This window comes from Caloenas nicobarica, chromosome Z (genome assembly GCF_036013445.1).
Source record: "Caloenas nicobarica isolate bCalNic1 chromosome Z, bCalNic1.hap1, whole genome shotgun sequence".
Taxonomy (NCBI): Eukaryota; Metazoa; Chordata; class Aves; order Columbiformes; family Columbidae; genus Caloenas; species Caloenas nicobarica.
The window spans coordinates 77270424-77285023 of record NC_088284.1 but is presented as its reverse complement, the minus strand read 5'-3'; the positions used below and the strand labels follow the sequence as shown (position 1 = coordinate 77285023).

General features: G+C 37.9%; 1 protein-coding gene across 2 annotated transcripts in view; it reads right to left on the bottom strand.

Moving 5' to 3' along the window:
* The window catches only part of ZFYVE16 (zinc finger FYVE-type containing 16), a 28499-nt gene that overhangs the window by 8613 nt on the left and 5286 nt on the right, over positions 1-14600 (bottom strand). For both annotated transcript variants that reach the window (XM_065656572.1, XM_065656571.1), the window contains exons 3-11: positions 12355-14486; positions 8597-8693; positions 7523-7699; positions 6545-6696; positions 4061-4433; positions 3416-3538; positions 3165-3320; positions 2331-2555; positions 447-529 (exon numbers count right to left, since the gene is read on the bottom strand). In XM_065656572.1, the coding sequence (XP_065512644.1) occupies positions 447-529; positions 2331-2555; positions 3165-3320; positions 3416-3538; positions 4061-4433; positions 6545-6696; positions 7523-7699; positions 8597-8693; positions 12355-14486 (3518 nt within the window). The remainder of the gene's footprint in view (positions 1-446; positions 530-2330; positions 2556-3164; positions 3321-3415; positions 3539-4060; positions 4434-6544; positions 6697-7522; positions 7700-8596; positions 8694-12354; positions 14487-14600) is intronic.

Below are 14600 nucleotides of genomic sequence, written 5' to 3'. Positions count from 1 at the left end.
CAGTGAGACTGGTTAATTGTGGTAAGGTTATGTTTGTGTGACAAAGTAATTACTGTTACAGTTGGACCACAGCATCTGCCTGTCACCTCTTCAGATTGAAAAAATGTCAAATTTAAGACTAGAATTCCTGCACCACACCAATGCTTGGAAGTGAAAAATGCTACTGAATGATTCCTACCAGTTTCAGTGTAACTGTTAACATTTTTCTCATTCATTTAAAGCCATTTCTTACTACCAAAACCGATGTGTAACAATATAACATGAAAGACAGCTTTCCTAACTCACATACAAATATTCCTTGGTAAGAAAGCTTCGAGTCAAGTATGAAGAACAAAAACATTAGCCCTTTGCCAAAAAGAACTCTGCTTTCAAGAAACAGAGTTTTGAGGATATTTTACATAATCTAAAGTACAACAGAAAGGGAAGAGAATAAAACATTTACTCACAACAAGCAGATTCATAATTGTGTGTCCTATCTCTCCAAAGAGTGGTTTCCGGTGCCTGAAACTTACTACAGGAGTTGGATACACTAGGGTGGAGAAAAAAAGTCATGTTTACATGTCAACAACTGTAAGACTTGCTAACTCAACTATTTATTTTTTATTTTCAGTTATAACTTCTGTTTCTTAATCTCAGTATCTGACCAGCCAAAGGAACTAGAGCCCCTGTCTGATTCTCTATCACAGACTGTCCTTCAGCCAACTGCGTGGTTTCCCCACCCTTGGTTAAATCCTACTGCAATGTCATTGCATGGAGTCACTCTTCTAGTGGCAGTAGTTTTTGGCAGAGACTTGCTGCTGCTTTCTGTGCTTTGTCAGCTGTGTTTTGTGCAATAGATCTGGATGGAAACATCCTGGGTTCAGTCTCTGGGTCACCAGCGGTGGGAGGGGTTGCAAGGCTCAGTAGTTGCTTGAATAAGAATACCATACAGGTTACATCTGCTGCTATGTTAATGCTCTCATACAAAGTGGAGTACCACTTAGTATTGGTAAAGAGAGCAAATGAGGATGTTCGTACATGCTTTAAACTCCCATGGCTACAATTTGAAACATACACAGATGGAAATTACGGAAGGCAATGAGATGTAGGAGACCACAATACGAAGCTGAAAGCAAAACATGTAGCGTAGCAAAGTCAGGATTCTAAGGTCAAAGACAGAAAATTGGCAAGGAAAACCAAAAAAAACATAGTTCAGTAAGAGAAAGAAGAATGACAAAGAAGCTACAACCCTTGTCAGCACACAAACATGGAAGCCCAGTGAGTAGAAATCTGCTCCTGACTCAAGAAATCCGTAAACAGGCCAGTGATAACCATATCTATGGACTTGCAGCTTCTAGAATGCTAGGGCTTACAAAAAACGCATTCAGGTCAGGAAAATTGTATGATGCATTTTTGAGATTCATTCCACTTAAGCATCTGATCTGAACTCCTGCTCTCTAAATCATAAGCAGCAGTGCAACAGGAAACAAAACAGCACCTGTATTGCTAAATTAAATGTCCACGTTATTCAAGCAAGTATAGAAGCAACTCAAGAGGGCATTTAGGACAGTATATACTTTCAGGTTTTCTCAAGCAAGGTTTATCTGTTCTTCAAGGCAATGGGAACCTGTGTAAACACTTTCCTTTGGTGAGCCTGGAGCAGAGTGAATGTAAGTCTCATTGGGAGAGCAGAAGATGCTCACATCAGCCTGCAACAGATTGCAGAAAGTAACTCCCACATGGAGGTTGTGCCACTGCACAATCTCTGGTGGTGCACGTTCACATGCTCTCTATCTACCTCACTTTGAAAGAATGTTTCCTGTATGTTTACAAGCCTAGAGATTTCTAACGTATTAATTAGTAAGTTATCCTTGTAAGTAATGAATGCCTTTTATCCAGGAAGCAGTAATATTTTGCCAATATACCCAGTATTTAATTAAAAAAACAATTTGTCAAGAGTTGTAAATTTGGCTTGAACTTCCCTTCAAATCTTTCTCATATGACAAGGGTCAGATACTTTGATATCTGTCAGTTTTGGTTTCTTAGATTTCTCACCAGCTAAGAAAAAAAAAAAAACAACCAAACCCAAAAACACCCCACCAAAACCAAAGAAACACACACACAAAAACCCAAACCAAAAAAAACAAACCCCCAAAAAACCCAAAAGAGTCTAGTATTACAATGTAAATTCCCAAGTGTCTCGAAGTTGGCTTCCCATTTATGAAGCCGCAGTCTTACGCAAGTGTAATATAAAATACTGTGAAGATGACTTTAAATACTTTGTCTAAAAAACTTCTATTTTCCCAAGGGAATCTTACATTTATACAGCTATTTAAAGCGTTAAAACTTACCCCCATATTCTGCTCCCAATCTCAACATTAAACGGATTGGAAAAACTTTCGCCCAGGGTATTTCCAGCTTATGGATAAGAATGCCACAAAGAAAAGGGTTATCTGGTAGAGTTTGATGATCAAGCTTCTGAAAAGTCGGTGAAACAAACAGGAATCCTCCATGCTCTTTGTTACCAAGAAAGTTTTCAGTAAAAGTAATGTTTTCCATGTTTTTTATTAACCTTCCTGTAGAAAGAGTGACAGAGTCTTTGCACAGCTGGAGAAATAATACATTAGTGTCAAGAAAACTACTCTGACCAGTGGTCTCCTACAGACTTGTAAGCCATACAGTGTATCTTGCATCATCCTGAAAGTCTGGCAGACAGCTAAACCCACAGATTAAGCACTCTCTATTGACTAAATGAACTTGAATACGAAACCAGGTTTTTCCAAACAAATAGCAAAACACTAATGTGTACAATGTTCTGGCACACACCAGTTGATGAACTTCAGTTAACCAAACATCAAGTATTTATATACAAAGGAGTGTTACACTTCTACAAATCAAGTTCCAGATGTCCCAACCCATGGACTCAAGGCCTTAAATCCAGAATCTCCAACACAATATGACTGAAGAACAAAAACCCCCTGCAAAAGGGATGTTTACAGAAGCATATGAAACAAAGAAACCTAAATTCTTTCCTTCCTGTTGTTTATTTAGAACCCAAGGCTAACATTACAAGCTTTTTCAACAGAATCATTAGATACCTACAAAAAAATACTTACCAACTTCCGGCTTTAAAGATCAGCAGGAACATATTATAAAGTAAAAAGCTAGACATTAAAATTACATACCTTTCATTGCATCCTTATAGATGTCAATAAATAATTTGAATATTTCACTAGGAAAAATCTCTTCATCTGGCAAACACTGCAACAGAATGATAATTTCCTCCTGACCCAGTCCGTGTAGTCCATTTGTTGAGAAGTACCAGCACTTTTCTGAAGAATCTTTAATTAAAAAGAAAGATACCACAGTAATGTTGTTTTACAGTCAAAACCAGAAAGCTGGATTTAATGGAAAAAATAAGATGTGCACCACTTACAAGTTATTAGCTTGACATTCACAAGCAAGTTTGCATTTAGGACAAAAGTTAATGGATTAGGACCTCCCTCCATGAGAAGCAAGGTGACCTGTTGGCGAGATGGATGTTCTTCCACCAGAGGATCTAAAAAAATTAACATCTGATTTAGTTCAACGAGTCAGTCAACTACCTAAAACAAGACTTACAGATCACAGCACATGAAAGACTGTCCCATTCTCCTGTCTTAACAGGGTGGTAATTATTTTTAAACTTATAATAGCTACAGATCATCCAATGAATAGTTTACCGTAAGATTCAAGCAACATATGAAAATAAAGCATTACCTTGTAACAAAGGTGCAAACGGGCTACCATTCATTTGCTCATTACTGACAAATTGTGTACGTTGTCTCCTCATCTGTATACTGAGACTGTTAGTTACCATCAGTGAGCATAGTCACTACTATAATGCATTTCACTGATGAAGTATTCTTTTCATAACATACTGATCTTGCTAATAATGCATGTTCAATTATCCAACAATCCAACATGCAGCAAACAAATGAGAGATTAGAATTGTATTGAAACACAAATTATATATACACAAGTTCATATTAAGAAATCTTGCATCAGGTGATTAAGCATTAAAAATTTTCTCAAGTTTTACCTTTTCCTTTTCCACCCACTGCAAGCAGAAGCGGTGGCAGTCTATCACCATCAGGAACGAGGCTAATCTCTTTAGGAACACAGTTTTCAACACCACATAGTGCTCTGTAACTTGACGGACTAACAGGCATATCAGTTGTTGGATTAGTTGAACTGGAACTAGTCTTCTCAGCTTCTGCAGTAGGAGAACACCCTTCGTTTTCTAGAGTTACAGATTGGTAACTATGTACCACCTCAGCTGGGCCTGGAATGGCCTGCTGTGCATCATCTGAAGAAACAGGACATAATTCCTCCTTTCTTCTAACAATATCAATTTCTTCTTTAGGATTTGAATTTACATCAGTTAACGTGTCACCTTCTTCCAGGTTTGCAGTCTATGAAGAAGGAAAAAAATACAACACTACACTTTCGTCTCACAACAAGCTAAAATTTAATTGTTAGCATTCTAGAAGCTAAAAGAAAAAAGAAGAAAGCCACCAAATTTCTCCTGGATCTTCCTTTTCTCCCCATCCCCATCTTTAGAAGTTACATTAGTCCCTATTTTAGGTTAAGATGCATCATTAATTTATTTGTTTGATAACACAAAGTTTGTATCAGAGAACTACAGATTAGTCGTTTCAGCATACAACAGTCAGATGTAATACAATCAACAATAAACCAAGTACCCCTCCAAGAATCTGTTTAGTATTACTGTTTCCTCACTCATAGCTACTGAACATTGCCATAACTGTAATTTTTCCATCATTTGGATTAGCAGTTGAGTGCTGCAAGTGTATTTCTACCCTATGTACTAATAGCTGAGTCTAGTGTTTTACAGTCTGATTCATTTCCGTTTGGAGTCAAACCTATGCTGCTTCCCCAGTGAAACAGATGGGACAAGCAATGAGCATAGACACATCAGGATACGAGCTGTCACAAAAAAAAAAAAAAAAAAAAAAAAAAAAAATCAAGAGGTGTACTATCATCTTTTCAGTATGTTGGATTTGCATCCTATGTCAATAAGGACAACTCTGCATTGCAACAAGTTAAAAAAAACCTAAGAACTCTATGCTTTCCCTGTAACAATTTTCCTGGTATACCATTAGCTTCCAGCAAATCCTCTGCTTATAGAGTATATGTGTCAAGAAAAAAAAACCCAAACACCCACACACCAAAAAACAACAACCCTGAAAGGAATATCCCACAAGCACACAAAGAAGACTAAATTGCCCTCTAATCAAGTTCCTCCTCACAGATTTGCTTGCTGGTGTTTTGTATCACTTTATACTTTTGACCCTCATAGCACCCCGTGGCAGCACATTCAGGATTATGCGTTACCTGGCAAAGTACATCCTTTGTTTTACAGATGCAGTACAGTGGTTTTGTTTGAGCTTCTGAAGCTGCATACGAGAACCATAACTGTCTCCTGTCCATGCTGCTTTTCATTTTAGATGTTGCTCATCTTTTGCAAGTGAAAATATCCTAGTCTTTCCCCAAAATGGAAGATAGGCTGTACCTTATGATTACTGCAACTTACCGGAGTCCTTCCTAGTTCAAATGAAGTCACATTTACTGTTATCCATTCTTGCTGAATTAAGGCTGATTTACATGCCATACACCCATTAACTGTTAAGATCCTCTGTATACAAATATTAATAATAGTGATCTGGTCTGGTTGTTAGCTTTACTAATTTAAGAACTCTTGAATACTGTTAGAATCATAGAAGTTATGTTATCACTTGAGACAACACTTTAGAACTATGTTTTATTTTAAAAAGGCTCCAGTTGAGGAATCTCTTCAAACCTTTTCACAGCAAACTTACACCATGTCTTTAGACTTTTCTTGTCATGTGCAGCTAGTTCAACACCATGAGTATGATCTATTACAAAAAGCCAATGCCCCTCTCAGTTCAATATTAAAAGCAATATGTACATTTTTCTGCACCCTATAACGCAATATTCTAATGCAGGCGTGTCAAACTCGTTATACAGTCCTAAAATGACATTTGGCCCTTTGAAGGGAACCGCGAGGCTGATGTGACCCCCAGTGAAAGTGAGTTTGACATCCCTGCTCTAAGGCATTAAGCAACTTCTGCTTAGTTTAATCCAACAAGCAAACTATAGCAAGTCACTGCAAAATGAAAAAAATCCACAAACTTATCCTATAAGCATGTTGTTAATGACCATGGCCGAGGTTACCTTCACAGAAGTAGTTAATCAAAGGCTGTGTAGAAAAAAAAAATCCTAATTCTGGAAAATTTTCCACCGTACCATTTTTAAAGTTCACATACACCCCAAAACAAATGCAGTTTCCTTTGAAGTATGGTCTACAGAATACTTCAATCCAAGGACTTCACAGCCACCCTCGAAAAGATAATCAAATAATGGCTCAGATTTCAAAAGCTGTGAGGCATAAGTTGTGTTACTATACATAAGGGCCCGCACCAATAGCAAAACGTATTTCAAGAGGTAATTCATGCACCTACACACACTTCTTAATTCATACCATATGCATCTCTGGCAAGTCAGGGTTTACAGGGCTAAAGTCCTGTGACGACCTCTTTGCTCCAGAAGACAGTTTTGTTGTATCAGCCACTTCACCATTTGGCAAAATACCATCTGCAAACCAAACTCTCCTCTGTTCTTTGGGGCACAGTCCTAGGACAGGTTAAGAAAACACTGACTTCATATTATTGTACTGTTCTCATAGCTGAAAGGGATAAAAATTAAGTCCTTTCTCCCCCCAAATATGTAGAGAATCTGTACTGGAACCAAGCACACAGACAGTTTGACATCAGCCAGTCTTCAGTCAGGCAAATATATGCAAAAAAATCTCATGCTTGCAGATAAAGCTGCCACGCTATAGTTAAACCTATCAACACTGATATAAGGAAGGCAACTTCCTCAATCATCCCTCTGTACTAAGGTCAGAATGAAGCACGTATCACAACTAAAAGATTAAATACACTTTAAAAAAGTTAGCTTATCACTATGTTTAGAAGTTTGTTTTCATTGAAGGAGGTCAGATGTTTAATAGAAGTGGAACAAAAACAGTACTTAGCCACTTATAATTAGTATTTACACAGAGAATGAACCCCTGGTGCTCCCCAGCAACTCTTCTCTAAACTTGTCCCTTTTTGCTTTTACTGTAAGACTGGTAGCAGCAAAACAAGTCAGAGATCTCCTGAGCTACATAAAAATGATGAAAGTAATATCTGCACAAAACACTGCAATATAAACAGCAAGGATAGTGACAAAAAGATAACATCCACATTTCATAAATAGAGCCTTAAAACAGACTTGGTCAGGCTTATACATAGCATGAAAAGTGGGAGCTAAAAGTAACTTTCCGGAGTCCCAGTTCACAGAGTTTCTATTTCCCACAAAAATATCAGTATACCAAGTATGTATCCATGATGCAATAAATAACTCTTCCCAAAGAGATCATGAAAGTGTTAGATAAATTATACTACACTTAGCATACCTTCAATACCAGGTTGTTTAAGTACTGAGATAGGTAACAGTGCAGAAGGTGAAGGAGAGCTAGCACTACCAGACACCCGAGCTTCTTCTGAAGGTGGAACAGCAGAAGATTGCTCAGAGGAGATACTGGAACTGGGGACAGGACCAGTTGGACTCATCATTCTTTCAAATGCCTGTGCTAAAAAAAACGTGGTTAGTTTTTAAGATTTCACAATTGATCATATTTCACTTGCAGTACAGTAATATGGGTGGGTTTTTTTGAAAGACCAAGGCACAATTGTTAGTTATGAAGAATGAACAATCAAGCTATTGTACAGAAGAACATTTAGATTTCTTGATTTTTCTACCAGCACATTTGTCGAATTCATCCCTAACAGAGACCTGCTCCTATATCTTGCTACTGTTGCAGCAACTACATTGAAACACGTGATTCCTGTACTTTGGTGCAAATACATATATTTATACATATATTATATACATATATTTATCAAGTTGAATTCCATTCAGGTGGCATATTAAAAATCTGTTATGTTTTCAACTTGTTAATTAAATATGAATAATCATGACCTCAATTTTTTCTCCCAATATTTCTGTAGGCACTCATTCTTACTTTTCAGTTAAGAAAAGGCTATCTTATGATTCAACTACTATAGCACTGTTAAGTGACTTGTAAAAATATCACAACAGAAAGCTACATAACATGAGCAAATAACATGTGAGAGCAAGCAGGGGTATGGCCTTCAAATACACAGAAGGCCACTGTGGAAGGAGGATCACTTTTGTTAGACTCCTGCCACAGATGAACCAATAGCATAACTTTATATTTATTTACTCCTATGGAGTACAAACCTTACTTTTTTAAAAAATAAAAAATAACCAGCTTGCTACTCAAAGTTTAAAATAAGAACAGAAATCCAGCTAAGAGGTACAATTATTATCTTCCTCCCTCCATGCAGAAATAGGAAAACATACACCAGTTAAAGTAGTGAAGCTCACCAAAACCAAAGGTTAAAGAGATACTAGCTGTACCTATTCTTCAATGATTATTACAATTACTCAAAAAGCACATTTTTACCTTTATTAATATCATCATAACAGCCAGTACAGACTCTTGCTTCCTTCTCCATGTACTGTAGTTTGCACTTTCGTTTGCAACAGCCACCACAAAAAACCTGAACCAGAAAAAGATTGAATTAAACGTTATAGACAAAATCTCAGTATTTCCTGAATTAAGCTCCTGTTACTATTTACTAATTTTACTAAACCAGATTGCATTATATAAAGCATGCATGCACATTTTTGGAAGCAGGGAAGGAGAAAAAGACCTTTAGCATATGTATCCTACAATACATTTCTGTTTGGGGAGAAGGGAGACTACTAGACTAAAAAGGATTTTATTAAAAAGGTTTTTACTGCATCTAGCTCTGGGGTCCCCAGCACAGGAAAGACATAGACCTGTTAAATCAGGTCCAGAGAAGGGCTCTTGCCAATACTCTCTCAGACGCTGTGATGAAACCGAGCAGCACCTAAAATTTCTTGCTGTGAGTGGATCTCATCACATAAGGCCAGATCTTCACAAAGTGGCTAAAACTGGATTTTTTTTTGTTGTTGTTAAAACATTATAACTGGAAGCAGTTGTTATACAGTTGCATAACAGTTAGAAAAGTTTGCCAAGGAATACACTAATTTGATTCTAAACCCTTTCCAGACTAATATTCAAGCCTGTTTCTATCAAACAAAACACAAACAAAACCGAACCCATAATATTTACACAATAAAGAGGAGCAGCAATGAGGAGGCCACAAATCATATTACATTAATATTCTTATCTAGAGTGATAAAAAGAATTCCAGGTTGCATCACCTATTCCCGAATTCACCCCTACAACTGTTCTATATTAAACAACAGTGACAGGAACAAAGACTGAACCCCAGAATTGGGTCAGATTTGCTCTACTGGTTTAGTATTATCTCTGAAGATAACTGCTGCAGTCTCGCATTAGGATTTGGATAGTGGTTAAAAGACCTAGTGTCTTTTATATCAGCAAAGAGCTCACTGCTTCCCAAGCTATTTACTAATGTAGGTTCAGAAACTATGTTGGCTTAGCTTATTCAGAAAGAATAAGCATAGTTGCCATCATGTTACTAGCTCTCTTCAGCAAAGCATTTTAAAAGCTTGAAGGCTGCTTTGAAAAAACAGAATATGCTTTTTTACTCCAACAGGATATATACCCTGTCTATTTTTATGGAGAGATGTGGGAAAAAAGTGCATATCTTCAGCCTGGACTACATCTGCACAATCTCACTCAAAGAGATATGTCTCTAGTAAAGCTGTTTTCTGCAAGAGTTTTGATAAATGTCTGCTGCTTTTCTCACTTTTCCATTATGTTATTTCAAGGATGATTTGCAAGTTTTCAGAGCATTTCACAGCATTTTTAGCTATATCCAAACCCTAGAGTCAGTATTAGCCTTTACAAAAGGTATCTTTTGAAACCTTGGTCTGAAAAAGCGTACTACCACTGACCAGAGCTAAGTGGAAAAAAAAAAGTGAAAAAAACCCCCACTAAAAGTCTTCTGCTACTCCTAGTTATCTCCAAGAAAACAAGGTAGATTAAGTGGAAAAAAGATAAACAAACAGTAGCGACAGAGGAAAAAAAAGTTATTACAAGTCACCTCCTTGAAGCAGAAACAGTCACTGTAAAACCAGTAATACCTGAGCTGTGTAATATGAGCTCAAAAAAGAAACCATTCCAAGTGCTCCTGCATTAGTGTAACATGCAATTTACCTCACCTGAAAAATGCACATGCTCAGTAAAGATCTCAAGAATGTAACTGGTTAAGATTAATTGCTAATCAGTTACAATCCACCTTAGGGCTTTGAATGCTAAGCAGTACAATCCTTTGCAACTGGTATTCTCCTCTTACACTTGGTGCAACTGGGACCCACAACAGAGGAAGCAGCTTCATCCTAACGTGCAGCAGACAAGAGGTGAATACAAACTAGAGGGACAGGTAATGTAACAGGCAAAAGGAGATGAAGACAAGGCTGCTGATCAAAGAAATTGGTTACGGTTGAGCTAGGAAGAGGAAGCATACCACAGGAGACAAACACCTAAACAAAGAAACTGCAAAGTTGCCTGGCATCACAAATGCCGCAGACAGGAGAGAGAGCAGGGACCACTAACTTCACACTTCCCTCCAGCACAGAAGCCAGAATTGACAAATGTTGCTATTTTCATTGATAAAAAATGCTGTAGGACCACATGAAAACTATACAATTGTCTCTCATAATACTCCACATAGGACAACTGTGAATTCCTATCAGTCTCTCCTATGTCCAAGTGATTGCAAACACGACCCACGACATGCCCACAAGGAATGGGTCTTTTTCCTTTAAAGACAAAAAAAGTTACTACAAAAAGACAAAGTCTTAAAGGCAGAAAGTTAAGCTGCTGCACAATCAAAAAAGCTATGACAGTCATAACTGCACAGCACTCCAGTATACCTAAAGTTTAGATAATCTATATTGCCGTCATCCTCCCAATGAACATGCATTGTGATACTCCCCCTAATTACACTTTCTGACAAATCCCCTCTGTTAACACAGAAGATCAGCAACACTAACAGCCGATGGTTGTAAACAGGCCTGTGTAGTGAGGGCTGCTTTTATACCCATCCCTAGACAAGGCACAAGAAACTTCACAGCAAGCGTAAACAGGAACTTGAACTCAGTCTAATGACCAAAATGAAACCCACTCTGAAGAACTGTGTTTTAAATTGTTACAAAACTTCAACAGGATATTCTGACAAGTGATTAAGTCCAATGACTTCTACACCGCCATAATGAGTTCTTAATTTTCTTGGCACCCACATTTAGACCTACATTTTAGTTCACACTTACTGCAGTTGAAGTAAACAGGTACTATTTTTTGAACATAAGGTGCTAGAAGAGGCATCCTGCAAAAAAATTACAAAGCCTCTCCAGATGTTTCTCAACACTGGGGATGCAAAGTTATTAAGTAGTGACATTAGTCTTTGTTAGATCTCCTCATCCATAAAGCTTACAGAGGAACACTGAAAAAATAAGTTAATTAGTATTGTTACTATTTCTATTCATGCACCAGTGCAAATGTAAGCCAGGGCAGCTCACACGGGAATGCTGGATTAAGAATAAGCTTTGACACTGAAGACGACCACAGGCTGTAGAAAGTCCTACAGATCACTTGCTCATCGGTGAGTACCATTCACCTCACAAAAGCAGCATAGTTTTCCTCTGAGATGACTTCCCTGGAAAATTATATATCTAAATACACAAGGGACAGATTTAGGTTATCAATCCTTTGCATTGGTTACAGCTCCCGAAAGAACGCAATCCTTCCAGGTTCACAGACAGTGTTTTACAGCTAGTATAACCACTTACCTGAATTTCAATCATCGTCATCACCTCATTTTTGTTAAGCTTAAGTATTTAAGCTTAACTTAAAAACCAAGTAAAAAGCTGATTCGCTATGACTACTATAAAGTAGTCCACCGTTTCATCTTCTTTGTTCCATGCAAAACACATTAGTCTAGCCAGTAATGGAAGACAAAATACGAGCATCCTCTGTACTTTCCTTTAATACTAATTTTCACCAAAAAAATCATGTTTCTTAATTAATCAGCCTTTTCCAACAGTCTTTAAGCTTCTATGAAGGAAAAACAAAATTATTTTTTAAATAAAATACTTTGAGCCTAGAAATATTCTGTCAATATTCCTTCCCTTCTGTATTTTGATTATCCCTAAACTAGAAATCATTTGCTTTCAGTAACACAGGACCCCTCTCCAATAACTTACCTTTCCGCATGCACGACAGTGGTGTCGTCTTTTTGTAAATGTGAACTTGACTTGGCAGTTCATGCAGTTGGGTGCCTCTGAGTCAGGAACCCACAATGGTTGTTTCCGTGAAAGTGCTGCAGATATTTTAAGTGATTCCAAATTTTCAGATGTTTGATTTCCTCCAGCTTCAGAGCTGCTTTCCCCAGGGTGCACAGGGTCAGAATCTTTATCAACATTTACACTAGTGCCTGAGAAGGGAGCTTCTGGGGTAGCAGAACTGGCTTCCTCATTTTCTCTCTCAAGTACACCTGTTTTATCTGGTTGTCTCTGACCAACAGCTCCTTGTGAAAGGCCAAGCAACTGCTTTGGCCTTGCACCTTCAGTATGAACATTAGAAGCTAGTGTTTCACTACCACTCTCAGTTGTGTCCTGAATACAAGACATATTCTCTTCTGTTGCAGATTTCAACTCACTGGCAGTAAGAGATACTTTAAGATTACCATTAATGCTTGTTATCTCCACCAGTTTTTCTCGCATATGTTCTTCACTGACATCTGTGGAACCCAGGCTGTTCACATTTGTTAAATTTCCTTCATTTGCATGAGCTTCCATTAAGTTACTATCATCGTCTGATGACTTCAACACATTGGACTGGTGACTTTGTCCATATAAGAAAGCATCCAGCTCAGCATCACTTATTAGAGTATCACTGTTAATAACATTGTCCTCAACAGTAAAGTCATCCATAACTGGGTTCATACTTTCATCGTAGTAAGAGTCTATACCAACACCACATGGCTCAGCTTCACATTCTAGAAAAGCAGAAGAAAACACTTGGATTTGCTGAGAATCACTGTAATCAATTACATTCCCAGCATCATACTTCTCTCCATCTGTCCTTTTTTCCACTACACTTTCGTTGATTTCTATATATCCTTCCTGTTCACGCAAGTCAGTGTTTTCACAGGATTCCCTACCAGAGAGATCAGTTTTAGACTTTCCAGCATGAACAGTCAAAATATCACTAATAATCTCCACCATTTCATTTTGAGGTAGAGGATTAATGTTTTCTTCTGTTACAGTTAACGAACCACACATAGATGCAGGAAGCGGAAGACATGACAGCGAGGTCTGGACATCCTCAGCTGGAATACATGAAGTTGAAACACTGTTTAGTATTTCATTGCTATTAAATTCTTCACTGTCTACCTTCTCTTCTGTGATTTTCTTTTCCAATTCTACTTTAGCTCCTGTTTGACATGAAGAGCCTGGTAAAACACCATTTCCAGGTAATGTTGCATGGCTTTTGTGCAACTGAGGCTGCTCTGGCAGATCTGAAGGCATGGATTCAATGTCACTCTCATCTTCTGAGTTTACCCTTTCTATGGTATTTTTTCCATATGTCTCTTCACTTACTGCAGAGCATGCTCCTTCATCTTGTGCTTCACAAGGCAATTTTTTGTATGCTTTCTGATCTTTGGGACTGTATGCATTTGAATTCTGCAATGTCACAGGGACAAATGCAGCATTAAGGTGAGCAGTTTGTTTGATCTGATCAAATTCTTCACTGCACTTTACAGATTCTGTCCTGTGCTGATCACCACATGGATCAGAGATCTTTGCTGTAGCATAACCATCAGATTTAAAAGCTAAATCATTAACCTCCTCTGTTTCAAGACATCCTGAATCTTGTAGCATTGAGTCCCTATCACTCTGCTCAGTACTTGAAACACCACTGCAACCAGTTGATGAAACAAACAGCTGGAAGTCATTTGGCTGCAACTTTTGAGTATCTTCATGAGCAGCCACTGAATGGGTTAAGTTACCTGTGTCATTAACAAGATCACACACAGGTATACTACACCTTCCCAGGTTCAAAGCCTGAATTTCATTTAAGGAACCACTGTCTACAGTGGACAAAAGATCTGGTCCAGAAATGCTCTTCTCATTTTGTGGTGAATAACTCAGAAGTGCTTCACTTGTCCCAGTGTGGCCAGCTAGAGAGATTTCTTCTGATGAAGTGTAAATGTCAGCATGCTCTTGCAGTTTTGCTGTTGGGTATACATGTTGTAAGCAATCCAGAACTGAAGAAAGTGCATGGGTTTCTGAGTCATATGGATTTTGAGGTGTCCTGCAGCAGTCATATTCATCTGTTTTAAGCAAAAAGAGATCAAAAGCTAAGTTTATAAAACTCCTCTCTTTCCACAGTGCACTTCCTCTACATCACATTGATTCATCAATTTAAGCTTTTATTTAGAATATAG